The sequence below is a fragment of the Jaculus jaculus genome, chromosome 9, assembly GCF_020740685.1.
Source record: "Jaculus jaculus isolate mJacJac1 chromosome 9, mJacJac1.mat.Y.cur, whole genome shotgun sequence".
Classification (NCBI taxonomy): Eukaryota; Metazoa; Chordata; class Mammalia; order Rodentia; family Dipodidae; genus Jaculus; species Jaculus jaculus.
The window spans coordinates 86,789,904-86,800,377 of NC_059110.1; the positions used below are offsets into that span (position 1 = coordinate 86,789,904).

Sequence of the window (10,474 nt, forward strand, 5' to 3'; positions counted from 1 at the left end):
GAATGAGGCTTGAGTTGGAACCCAGCGGGAAAGAGAGGGGAGACAAGTCGGGACCCTCGTATTGCCGAAAAGGACGAAGACGCGCTAGAGGCAGCAGGACCCCAGCCCCGCACGTCCCCAGGCCCTGCGGGGGCGGGGCCGCTGGGAGGCCCGCCGCGGGGCGGGGCCTGGGCGGGGCGACACCTGGGCGGCCGGCCGGCCGGGGGCGGGGCTGCGGACGCTCCCCCTTCCCCCGACTCCAGCCGGCTCAGGCGGCGGCGGCGGCGGCGGCAGCAGCAGGCAAGCCGTGGCCCCGCGAAGCCATGAAGGTGAAGAAGGGCGGCGGCGGGGCCGGCACGCGGGCGGAGCCCGCTCCAGGAGTCTCGAGCTCGAGCGGGGAGCCCACGCGAGAGCCTGGGGCTGAATCCGAATCTGGGTCCGAGTCGGAGCCGGAGGCAGGCCCGGGGCCCAGACCCGGGCCGCTGCAGGGGAAGCAGCCCATCGGGCCAGAGGATGTGCTGGGGCTGCAGCGGATCACGGGCGGTGAGCACCGGCGAGGGAGCGCCACGCGGGCGGGAGGGGCCCCCGCCCCCTCCCCTCCCCCACCCAGTGCCCCTCGCCTGTGTCCCTCCTCCATTCTCCCTCTGCCTCCGAGACCGCTATGTCGTCCTTTCCCGTGATCTCTCCTTGTAGTGGCTAATTCCCACCCCACCCGTTCCTTTTTGAGGAGCCCACCCCTTTCCCCATGATAGGGGTCGGACAGCAGCTGCATCTGTAACCCTTTCCCCCATGGAGTCTTCTTGAGTGCAGTCTGTCTGTCCTCAGTGCCCATCCTGAGGCTACCAGAAACCTGAATTGATTAGAAGGCGGCCTTCAGGTCTCCCTATTAGTGGCATCACCCTGGCCCTGAGAACGTATCAGGCCGGCTGCTTCCCAGGACCGTTCCTGAGCAGGACGGTTTCAATGTGTTGACTGTGAGCTCTGCCATGGAAATGAGTTCGTGCCCCACCCAAGTCTGGACTGGCACCTGTCCTCTTCCAAGGCTCTTGCATTAAGGGAAGTCTAGTTGAGTTTTTGAGCCAGACCGCCTGGGTTCGTCCCAGCTTTGCCCATAATTGGCCGTGTGACCTTGGGCATGTAATTTCATCTCTGTGAGCATGTTTCTTAGTCTGTAAAACGGTGATTAGTGATATTCCCCTCATAAGGTTATTGTGAAAATAAAGTCCTGCTTTTATACAGTGCCTGGCATGCTACGCATGCTGTGTGAACAGGGTTCTTTTTATCAGCAGTGCTGGGTTGAGGGGGGCGTGGAGACTGCCCGGAGACAGACAACTGGGCTTTCAGGACAGAAGAAGGCTCACCATATAGACAGTGACCAGGGACCGGGGAGCCTCACAGCACAAGCTTGACCAAGCCTGGAGAAATGAGAGAGATTTGGAGAGACGGTGGCCCTTCGCCTTGGAATGGCTCGGCTCCCATTGTTACAGTAACCCTGCATGTGTCCCTTCACTGTGGGGATGGGCAAATTCTGGAGTGGCCCTGAGCCCTGGGGCTGCAGGACAGCAGAGCCCAGGGCTTGCATGCAGCGATGGAGGGGGACCGTTATGACAGGCCCAGGCCTGTACACCCCTGTGAGTCCCTGGGGTCTTCCTCCCTTCTCTCAGAGCGAGGCAGCAGCGTTCTTGGCTGGAACCCACAGAGCCCTTTGCTCTCTTGCCCAAGCAGGCGTCAGTGGAGGGAGGGACCTGGGCCAGGCTGATGTTGAAGCCAGTGGGCTGCACTTTGCAAGTGTTTTAGGATTCAGCTTTGCTGTAGGGCTGGAGGGCAAGCTCACCTGTGTGGGTCCTGGGTAACTTTCAAGGGCTTATTTTGCAAGTAAAGAGACTTGCAGGTGAAGTCACAACATGTGCCTCCTAGCTTAGAGGACTTCATAGTCCTTAGGAGGGACACATCTGTAGAGGATGAGTGAGGGAGGGGCTTTGTGAGAGCGCTTTCCTGTGCCTAACATGAAAACAAGGTTCCTACCCTCTGTTCCATGGCACCCCACGCCGGGTATCTCCTGACCCTAATCACGTAGGTCTGGGGTTTGCTGTTCCTGGATTACTGGGCCCTGAATCCAGCTTAGGAGGCTATTTGTGGCTAAGAGGAAGGGAGCAGTTGTGTTCTGAACCCTCACTCTAGCCTGACCTTGGGCTTAGCGCCTCGTTTTTCCCTGGCAGAGGGGAGGGTGTGGCTGTGGTGCTCTGAGTCCTGCACAGCCCCTGGCCTTTACTTCTTTTAAGGACAGAGGGGCTGACAGATTGAGTTTGCGGTATAAGAGATGGACAGCTGGGTTTGCTCAGCTGAGGGTAAGAAGTTGTTTCCAGTGAGAGGATGGGTCCCCAAAGTTGGGGATGGGGGAAGAAGAGATGCTCTTACTGGAAGGTAGGCAACCAGGATTCTGTTTCCAACTCTATCCCTTCTCCTTCTTTCTATAGCTTTGGTCAAGTGCTAACTTCTGTGAAAATAAGGTGTATTCAGGGTGAGGTGGGAGCTGTCTGCTTCCCCACTTCCTACCTTGGGCTGTGGGACAAGCCAGAGCCTCCAAGCTTTACATAGTTTATGCCAGTCTCGAGGGAGCTAGAAGGCTGTCAGGAGGCCTTTCTGGAGGGTGCTGTTCCACCCTTGGCGAAGAGAGAATGACTTTATATTCACTTCCTGTTCAAACCACAGAGGCATAGGAGGTGGCCCAGGGGCCTGAAGAGTGATTTCCGGGGCTCTGTGGGCTGACAGCACGGTAGCCTGTATGGTGCCACTCTGCTCCTTCCTACTTGCCAGGGTCTCCCTGAGCAGTTGTTGCTACAAAAGCAGCGAGGGGCAGCCAGGCGTGGTGGCACACGTCTTTAATCCCAGCACTCGGAGAGGCTGAGGAAGGAGGACCACTGTAATTTCGAGGCCAGCCTGAGACTACAGAGTGAGTTCCAGGCCAGCCTGGGCTAGAGAGAGACCCTGCCTCAGAAACCAACAGCAACAAAAAAGCAGTGAGGGACATGGTGGCCTACACGTCTCCATCCCAGCATTTGGGAAGCTGGAGGCAGGAGGATCAGATGTCCATAACGAGTTTGAGGCCAGCCTGGGCCTCATGGAGACCCTTGTATGTCTCCAGGCAGCGCCTGCCACTTCCTGGTTCTCCTTCTGTGCTAAGGACTCATCCACATCCCCGATTCACCTGCTCACCCGCCACTCCTTCCCTTGGCTTGGCCTGTGCTCTTCTGTCTGGGAGTCACAGAGCATTTTCTCTCTGAGCATGGCTTAGGGCCAAGTCTGGAAAAATGACCTCTAAGGGTTCCCACTGTTTTGTCAAGACGTCCCCCCATTGGGAGATCTGTTGAGTAAAGTCGGGCCTCTGTTCTCCCAATAACCTATGTTCTGGGCTTGAGTCAGCAGAGCTCCAGCTAAGCTGCTTAAGGGAGCTGGGCTTGCATAAGCTGCTTACAGGGACAGGAGGGGCTGGAGGGAAGAGGAACCGAGAAGGGGTTGTCCAACCCTTATCAGGGAAAGTCCCCTGGAGAGCAGCCTTGCCTGATGTATCTAGAAGTCAGGCCTAAAGTAGCCATGGGGCGGAAGTGGGGGAGGGAGCTATTTCTAGGGGACTGTGTCACCCCCTTTGGAGTGAGGTTTCCCTCTCATGCTGAAGGCTCCCACCTAACTGGAAGTTTATTTGGCCAAAGGAACCCAGGCAGCCTCACAAAGCCAAGGCTGGAATAAGGGTCCCCAACTCAGGGATGGGAGAGCAAGAATGGGGGAGGTGGCCTTATCCTTCTGCCTTCTCGTGCCTGATCCTCATAGGGCACTCAGATGGGGCTGTTCATCATCCATTCAGTCCCCATTGCAGAATTATGTCCTCCATATTGTAGGGGCTTCCCCAGGCGGGGGTGTCAGCTCAATTCTTTCTGGAGGGCAGGGGCTCTGGGGACCACAGGAAGCAGTTTGGTCCCACAGAAACTGAACTGGCAGCAGGGGCTTTGGGATCTCTTCCTTGCTCAGCTGCCTATCTCCCTTAGACTACCTGTGCTCCCCCGAGGAAAATATCTACAAGATCGACTTTGTCAGGTTCAAGATCCGGGACATGGACTCAGGCACTGTCCTCTTTGAAATTAAGAAGCCTCCTGCTTCAGGTGAGTGGGCTGGGTGAACCCTTGACAGGAAGAGGTGAGAGAGTGTTGTGGATTGGGCTGCTAGGTTCCCTGAGTCACACACAGGAGGGTCAGAGCAGAATCAAACGTTGGACCCCAGATTACTTAGCAGTGTGCAGGCAGCCAGGTCTTTTCTCTTCCATTATTTCTGGGGGTGAACATCTTGGGAGAACTGTCCTGTCCCTTTGGTCTTTGCCAGCCTGCCCTCTGCTGGATTCCCTGGGAACTGGTGGCAACAGCACATATCTTGTGTGTACACCCTGTGGCTCTGGGGACACTGACAGTTGGTGACTTGATGCCCTAGAACCCCCTTAGCTGCCACCATTAAGCCAAAGTGTGCCAGAATCATTTGGAGAGTTTTGAAGAATTCAGACAGAGGCTCTGGGGTGGGCAAGGGCTCCAGCCTGAAGCCCACTGAACTCTGCTGGGGTCCGTTGCAGAGCGGTTGCCCATCAACCGGAGGGACCTGGACCCCAACGCAGGCCGCTTTGTCCGCTACCAGTTCACACCTGCCTTCCTCCGCCTGAGGCAGGTGGGAGCCACGTGAGTCTTGGGGCTGGGGGCAAGCACCAGGGTGGGAGCAGCCCTTCCTGAGCCTCTCAGGGGGTCCTGCCTGAAGCCTGGTCCCTTGGCTGCCATCGAGCTCCCTCTCAGCCCCCGCCCCCTTCTCTTCCTCAGGGTGGAGTTCACCGTAGGAGACAAGCCTGTCAACAACTTCCGCATGATAGAGAGGCACTACTTCCGCAACCAGCTGCTCAAGAGCTTTGACTTCCACTTTGGTTTCTGCATTCCCAGCAGCAAGAACACCTGCGAGCACATCTATGACTTCCCGCCTCTCTCTGAGGAGCTGAGTGCGTGCCCTGGGCCCTGGGGGAGTGGGACGAGTGGGGGGATGCGCAGAAACCAAGGTAGGGGAAGGAGGGCCCTTCCTATCTAGCACCATTCCCATTCCACCAGGAGGGAAACAGGCCCAGAGAGGCTGTGGAACTCTCTGAGGTGATCAGCCATCCCTGTCCCCAGCCCCTGTGTCCCTGCACTGGCATGGCGTAGGTCCTGACCTTGGCTTTGGCTGGGCCTCTCTTGCAGTCAGCGAGATGATCCGTCACCCATATGAGACACAGTCTGACAGCTTCTACTTTGTGGATGACCGGCTGGTGATGCACAATAAAGCCGACTATTCCTACAGCGGGACACCCTGACCCCTCAAGCTCCCCTACCCAGGAGGCTGTGGCCTGGGCCCTGCACTGTGACCTTGCCAACATCCCCTCAACTTGGGGATGCTCTGTGGCCCTGGACCACGGAGTCAGGGTTGGGAGGAAGGGTGCCTGGTGTCCCTAGGCCAAGCCCCTGAACCAGCAGCAAAGGGGGCTGTAGAGCCTTGTATCCAGGAAGGCTTCCTGCAAAAGATGCAGCCAGGACTTCCGATGCCTCGCTCAGGCCTGACTTTCAGAATAGTGTTTCCGTCTCTAGGCTATGACTAGGTCAGGTCAGGGATCCAGTCCCTGTCCCCTGCCCACCACCTCCAGGCCATTTAGGGTTGTCAACCCACAGAGAAGGATCCACAGTGGGGCTGGGCCTGCCCCTGGCCCCAGCCCTGGCTTCCCCCACTGGGGCCAAGACACTGCCCGAGGTGTGGGAAGGATGGGTCCAGATTGTAGCCTGTGGAAGGACCTGGACCAGCTGTATATAGTTTTCAATAAACTTTCTCCATTTCTCTTCTCAGGCGTGGCGAGCCTGTGTGGGGAAAGGCAGAGCTGGGGTGGGGACGGGTGCTTGAAGCCAGTGATGTGTGTGGGTGAGGCACTTTGCACCACTGGAAAAAATCATGAGCAAGTCAAAAGAGGAAGATTTACTTTGGCTCCTATTTTCTTTTCTTTTTAAAAAATTATTTATTTGAGAGTGACAGAGAGAGAAAGAGGCAGAGAGAGAGAGAGAGAATGGGCATGCCAGGGCCTCCAGCCACTGCAAATGAACTCCAGACGCGTGTGCCCCCTTATGCATCTGGCTAACGTGGGTCCTGGGGAATCGAGCCTCAAACCAGGGCCCTTTGGCTTCACAGGCAAGTGCTTAACCGCTAAGCCATCTCTCCAGCCCGGCTCCTATTTTCTTTATGGTTTTTCAAGATAGGGTCTCGCTCTAGCCCAGGCGGACCTGGAATGCACTCAAGGTGGCCTTGAACTCACAGCAATCCTTCTACCTCTGCCTCCAAAGTGCTGGGATGAAAGGCGTGCGCCACCACACCTGGCTTGGCTATTTCCTGAGGTTTCATTCCCCAGTTGCTTGGCCCCATCACTGGGCTTGTGGTGAGGCAGAACATCATGAAAGGAGAGGGTAAATGCACTGTGACAGACCTGCTCACCTCATGGTGGCCACGAAGCAGAAAGCGAAAGGAAGGAGAATTTTGCTCAAATTCTCCCTTCAAAGACACAACCTTCTTCAACCAGGCCCTCATGATCCATCACCTCAATGTCTCCACCAGCTGGGGACTGTTCAATACATGACCCTTTCTGGGGATAGTTCATGTTTAAACCATGCTGTGTTCAAGATAGGAAATTCTCCACACTTCTCAGTGTCCTCTGGGTCAGGTCTTCTCGTCCCCTGAGTCTCAAGCATTGGCACCATATTGAATATCTAAGTCAGTATTCAGGACATGGCACAGCTGGGAAAGGCTTCTCCTATGGCAAAGGAGACTGCAGGCCTCGGAGGGAAAGCTTTGATATGAAAGTTGTACCCAACCCGGCAGAGCAGAAGCTGGGCCAAAGGCCATCTACTTGGGGTAGGGATACAGTGTAGGAGGTGGTTTTGTCCTCTACCTCACTTCTCTGGCTTCCAGAGGCCACAAGCACCAGGCTGTTTTCAGCCCTCTGCAGGGTTTGGCTGAGACTTGGAGCCATCTCCTTCCCCTTATTTGCCCTGGGGTGCCTGGGCCTTTGTGTACCATCATCTTCAGTTCCCCGTGTTGCCCCAGGCCCCTCTGCCTAATGGAGGGGATTCAGGAACTGTGGGAGGAAGGTGCCCCACTCAGGGTTCACACACTGTTATTGCAGGCCCTCCTCACCATCTACTTGTGCCCCCACGGCCTGAGGAGCTCTGACCCAGGGTGGCCAGAATGCTGGGATTATGCTGCTTCAATGAAGCTCTACTTAGGAATTTTACTGGACTCTGAATTCTGAGATGAATGGGATACTGTCTTTAGAAGGTGGGCTACTTGATACACAGGGAGCAAGTTTATTCTTTTTTAGAGAGAGAGAGAGAGGGGCACACACAAGAGAATTGGCATGCCAGGACCTCAGCCGCTGCAAATGAACTCCAGGTGCCTGTGCCACCTAGTAGGCATGTGCGACCTTACGCTTGCCTCACCTTTGTACATCTGGCTTACATGGGATCTGGAGAGAGATTGAACATGGGTCTTTAGGCTTTGCAGGCAAGCGCCTTAACCACAAAGCAATCTCTCCAACTCAATCAATCTTTTTAATTAAAATTTTTTTTCTTTTGTTTTTCAGGGTAGGGTCTCACTCTGGCTCAGGCTGACCTGGAATTAACTATGTAGTCTCAGGGTGGCCTCGAACTCACAGTGCTCCTCCTACCTCTGCCTCCTGAGTTCTGGGATTAAAGGCGTGTGCCACCACACCTGGCTATAATTTTTTAAAATGTTTATTTGTTTACTTGATAAAGAGGGGAGAGAGAGATTGGGCATGCCAGAGCCTCCGGCCATTGCAAACAAACTCCAGATACATGCACTACTTTGTGCATCTGGTTTACCTGGGTCCTGGGGAATTGAACCTGGATCTTTTGGTTTTGCAGGCAAGTGCCTTTTAACTGCTAAGCCATATCTCCAGCCCAAGATAATTCTTTTGTTGTGTTGCTAGTAGTCCTGGGGATTGAACACAGGGTCTTATGAATGGTACGTATCTTTTAAAAATATACTACTTGAGAGAAAAAATACATATGCATGTGCTGGGGCCTCCTGCTACTGCCAATGGACTCCAGATGCATGTGCCACATACTGGGGAATTGAACTCAGGCCATCAAGCTTTGCAAGCAAGTGTCTTTAACCACCGAATCATCCCCAACCCATAAGCATGTATCTTTTATCACTGAGCTATGTCTTTAGCCTGAATCATTCTTGGAGGGTTCTGGAAGGGTTTTGGGGGAGGCAGCTTTGGAGCAAGTGCATGTAAAGTCAGAACGCCTTGGATAGGAAGAGATTGTGAGAAAGCATTAAAACACAGGCACAGGGGCTGGAGGGATGGCTTACCAGTTAAGTTGCTTGCCTGCAAAGTGTAAGGCCCCAGGTTCGAGTCCCTAGGATCCATATAAGCCAAATGCACAAGGTGGTACCATGTGTCTGGAGTTTGTTTACACTGGCTGGAGGCCCTTGTGTGCCCATTCTCATTCTCTCTCTATCTGCCTCTTTCTCTCTAATAAATAAACAAAATAAATCCTTTTTAAAAAGCTACAGGGACAGCGTACATAAGCAAAGGCTTGTAGGAAAGCTTCATCAGGTGTATTCAAAAAATAGGAAACAGTGGGTTCTATCCAATCCCCATAGGATTAAAGGGCAAATCAGTAGCAAGAAAGACTACAGAACATACACAAGCTCATGGACAGTAAGCAGTGCACGACTGAATGATGAATGGGTCACTGAGGAAATCCAAAGAATTCATAGAATCAAATGATGTTGCAAACACAACATTCCAAAAGCCATGGCATACAGTGAAGGCAGTTCCATGAAGGAAATTTATAGATTTAAGTACCTACGTTAAGAAATTAGAATCACAAAAACAACAACAATAAAAAAGAAATCAGAGCGGTCACAAGTAAACAATGCTATACGGTAAGTGCTGTAGTCAGCGTTGCTGGGATGAACATCCAAACCAGGCACAGTTTAGGGGAGAAGGGTCTATTTCATGCTTACAGATCCAGGGGGATGTTCCATCCGTGGCAGAAGCTGCTGCTTTCGTACACCTAAGCACAGAAGAACCATTAGCTGCCAATCACCACCGAAAGCAGCAAGCACAAACTGATAGCATGCAGCAGACACCCAGGCAGAGCTCAAACCTCTCTGCACCCCTTTGGGCTGGAAATCGATCCGCCTCCAAACACACCCCATGGCTGGACCCCAGGACCCACCCCCAGTGACACCTCCTCCAGCCATGCAACTGGAAATCCAAGTTACAAGCTTTAATGAAACACCTGAGTCTATGGGGGGGCATACATTTGAACTACCACATTAACGCCTTGAAAAAAGAAGAACAAGGTAAACCAAAAATCAGTACAGAAAGAAGTACTAAAGATTACAGTCTATCAGCCTCATTCTCTCTTTTCTCTTTCTCTCTCTCAAATAAATAAAAAAATATTTTTTAAAGGGTTGGAGAGATAGCTTAGTGGTACTTGCTGGCAAAGCCTAAGAACTGGACTTTGATTCCCTAGCACCCACATGAGCCAGATGCACAAGGTGGCACATGTATTTGGAGTTTCCTTGCAGCAGCTAGAAGCCCTGGCATGCCCATTCTCTCTCTCTGCCTCTTGCTCTCTCTCAGATAAATAAATTAAAATATTTTTAAAAAGATTAAGGCATAAATGAATGAAATAGAAACCATAAAAACAGTACAAAGAATCAATAACTAAAGACCAGCTGACAGAAAGCTGGAAAAAGCTTTGCTGCATGTAGCCCTATGGGAAAGAGAAGACATCAGTGGAGATAAATAACAGTCGACACTGCAAGCCTTAAGTTTGGCCAGGCAGGCCAAATGAGCCAATACGTGCAATAGTGGCATGTCTGTTATGGGGGAAACCAACCACTTTCTAACTGAACTGGGGGCCTGCACCATGGGAGGGAATACATGCCTGGTACTGAAAACCTAGTCAAAAGCTTATGATGGGGGAGGTCATAGGCCCTAGGGATGGAATGCCTACTGGTGTCTGGCTAAATGCATATATTATGCCCACCCAACTGCCCTGTAAGCACTTCTCTTAATGTTCATACCCATATATTAATGCTACTCTCACTTTTGGTTAGAGAAGCTTCTCTTTTCAGTTGGTGACCCAAAAGGCACCATAGTGCTGAGAAAAAGTGAAAGAGGAGTATTCAGCACTGAAACATCTCTATCACACCTTCCAAGACTCAGGATCCATTGCAGAAGAGGTGGCAGAAAGAATGTGAGAGCCAAAGGAAGGGTAGGACTGCTAACAATGCAATCTTCCAGACACAAATTGACCTCAATATCCACGACTTCGCAGTGCCTAGTACTAACTTCACAAGACCCTCATAATGGGAGGAAAAGATAATGGCATCAAAATAAAAGACTAATTGAGAG

At 52.8% G+C, this 10,474-nt stretch overlaps 1 protein-coding gene across 1 annotated transcript; it reads left to right on the forward strand.

Moving 5' to 3' along the window:
* The first annotated feature begins 270 nt into the window (after positions 1–270).
* On the forward strand, positions 271–5,876 carry Unc119 (unc-119 lipid binding chaperone). The gene is made up of 5 exons (XM_004664608.2): positions 271–522; positions 4,023–4,136; positions 4,595–4,697; positions 4,833–5,005; positions 5,241–5,876. The coding sequence occupies exons 1-5, from the start codon at positions 303–305 to the stop codon at positions 5,351–5,353; spliced, it is 723 nt and encodes a 240-aa protein (XP_004664665.1). The 5' UTR covers positions 271–302; the 3' UTR covers positions 5,354–5,876.
* The last annotated feature ends 4,598 nt before the right edge of the window (positions 5,877–10,474 follow it).

Excerpts from the sequence above, each read along its gene's own strand:
- Unc119 (XM_004664608.2), top strand. The coding sequence starts at position 303 with ATGAAGGTGAAGAAGGGCGGCGGCGGGGCCGGCACGCGGGCGGAGCCC. Across the intron at positions 4,698-4,832 it reads CTGAGGCAGGTGGGAGCCAC|GGTGGAGTTCACCGTAGGAG; the intron begins GTGAGTCTTGGG and ends TCTCTTCCTCAG. Across the intron at positions 5,006-5,240 it reads GCCTCTCTCTGAGGAGCTGA|TCAGCGAGATGATCCGTCAC; the intron begins GTGCGTGCCCTG and ends CCTCTCTTGCAG.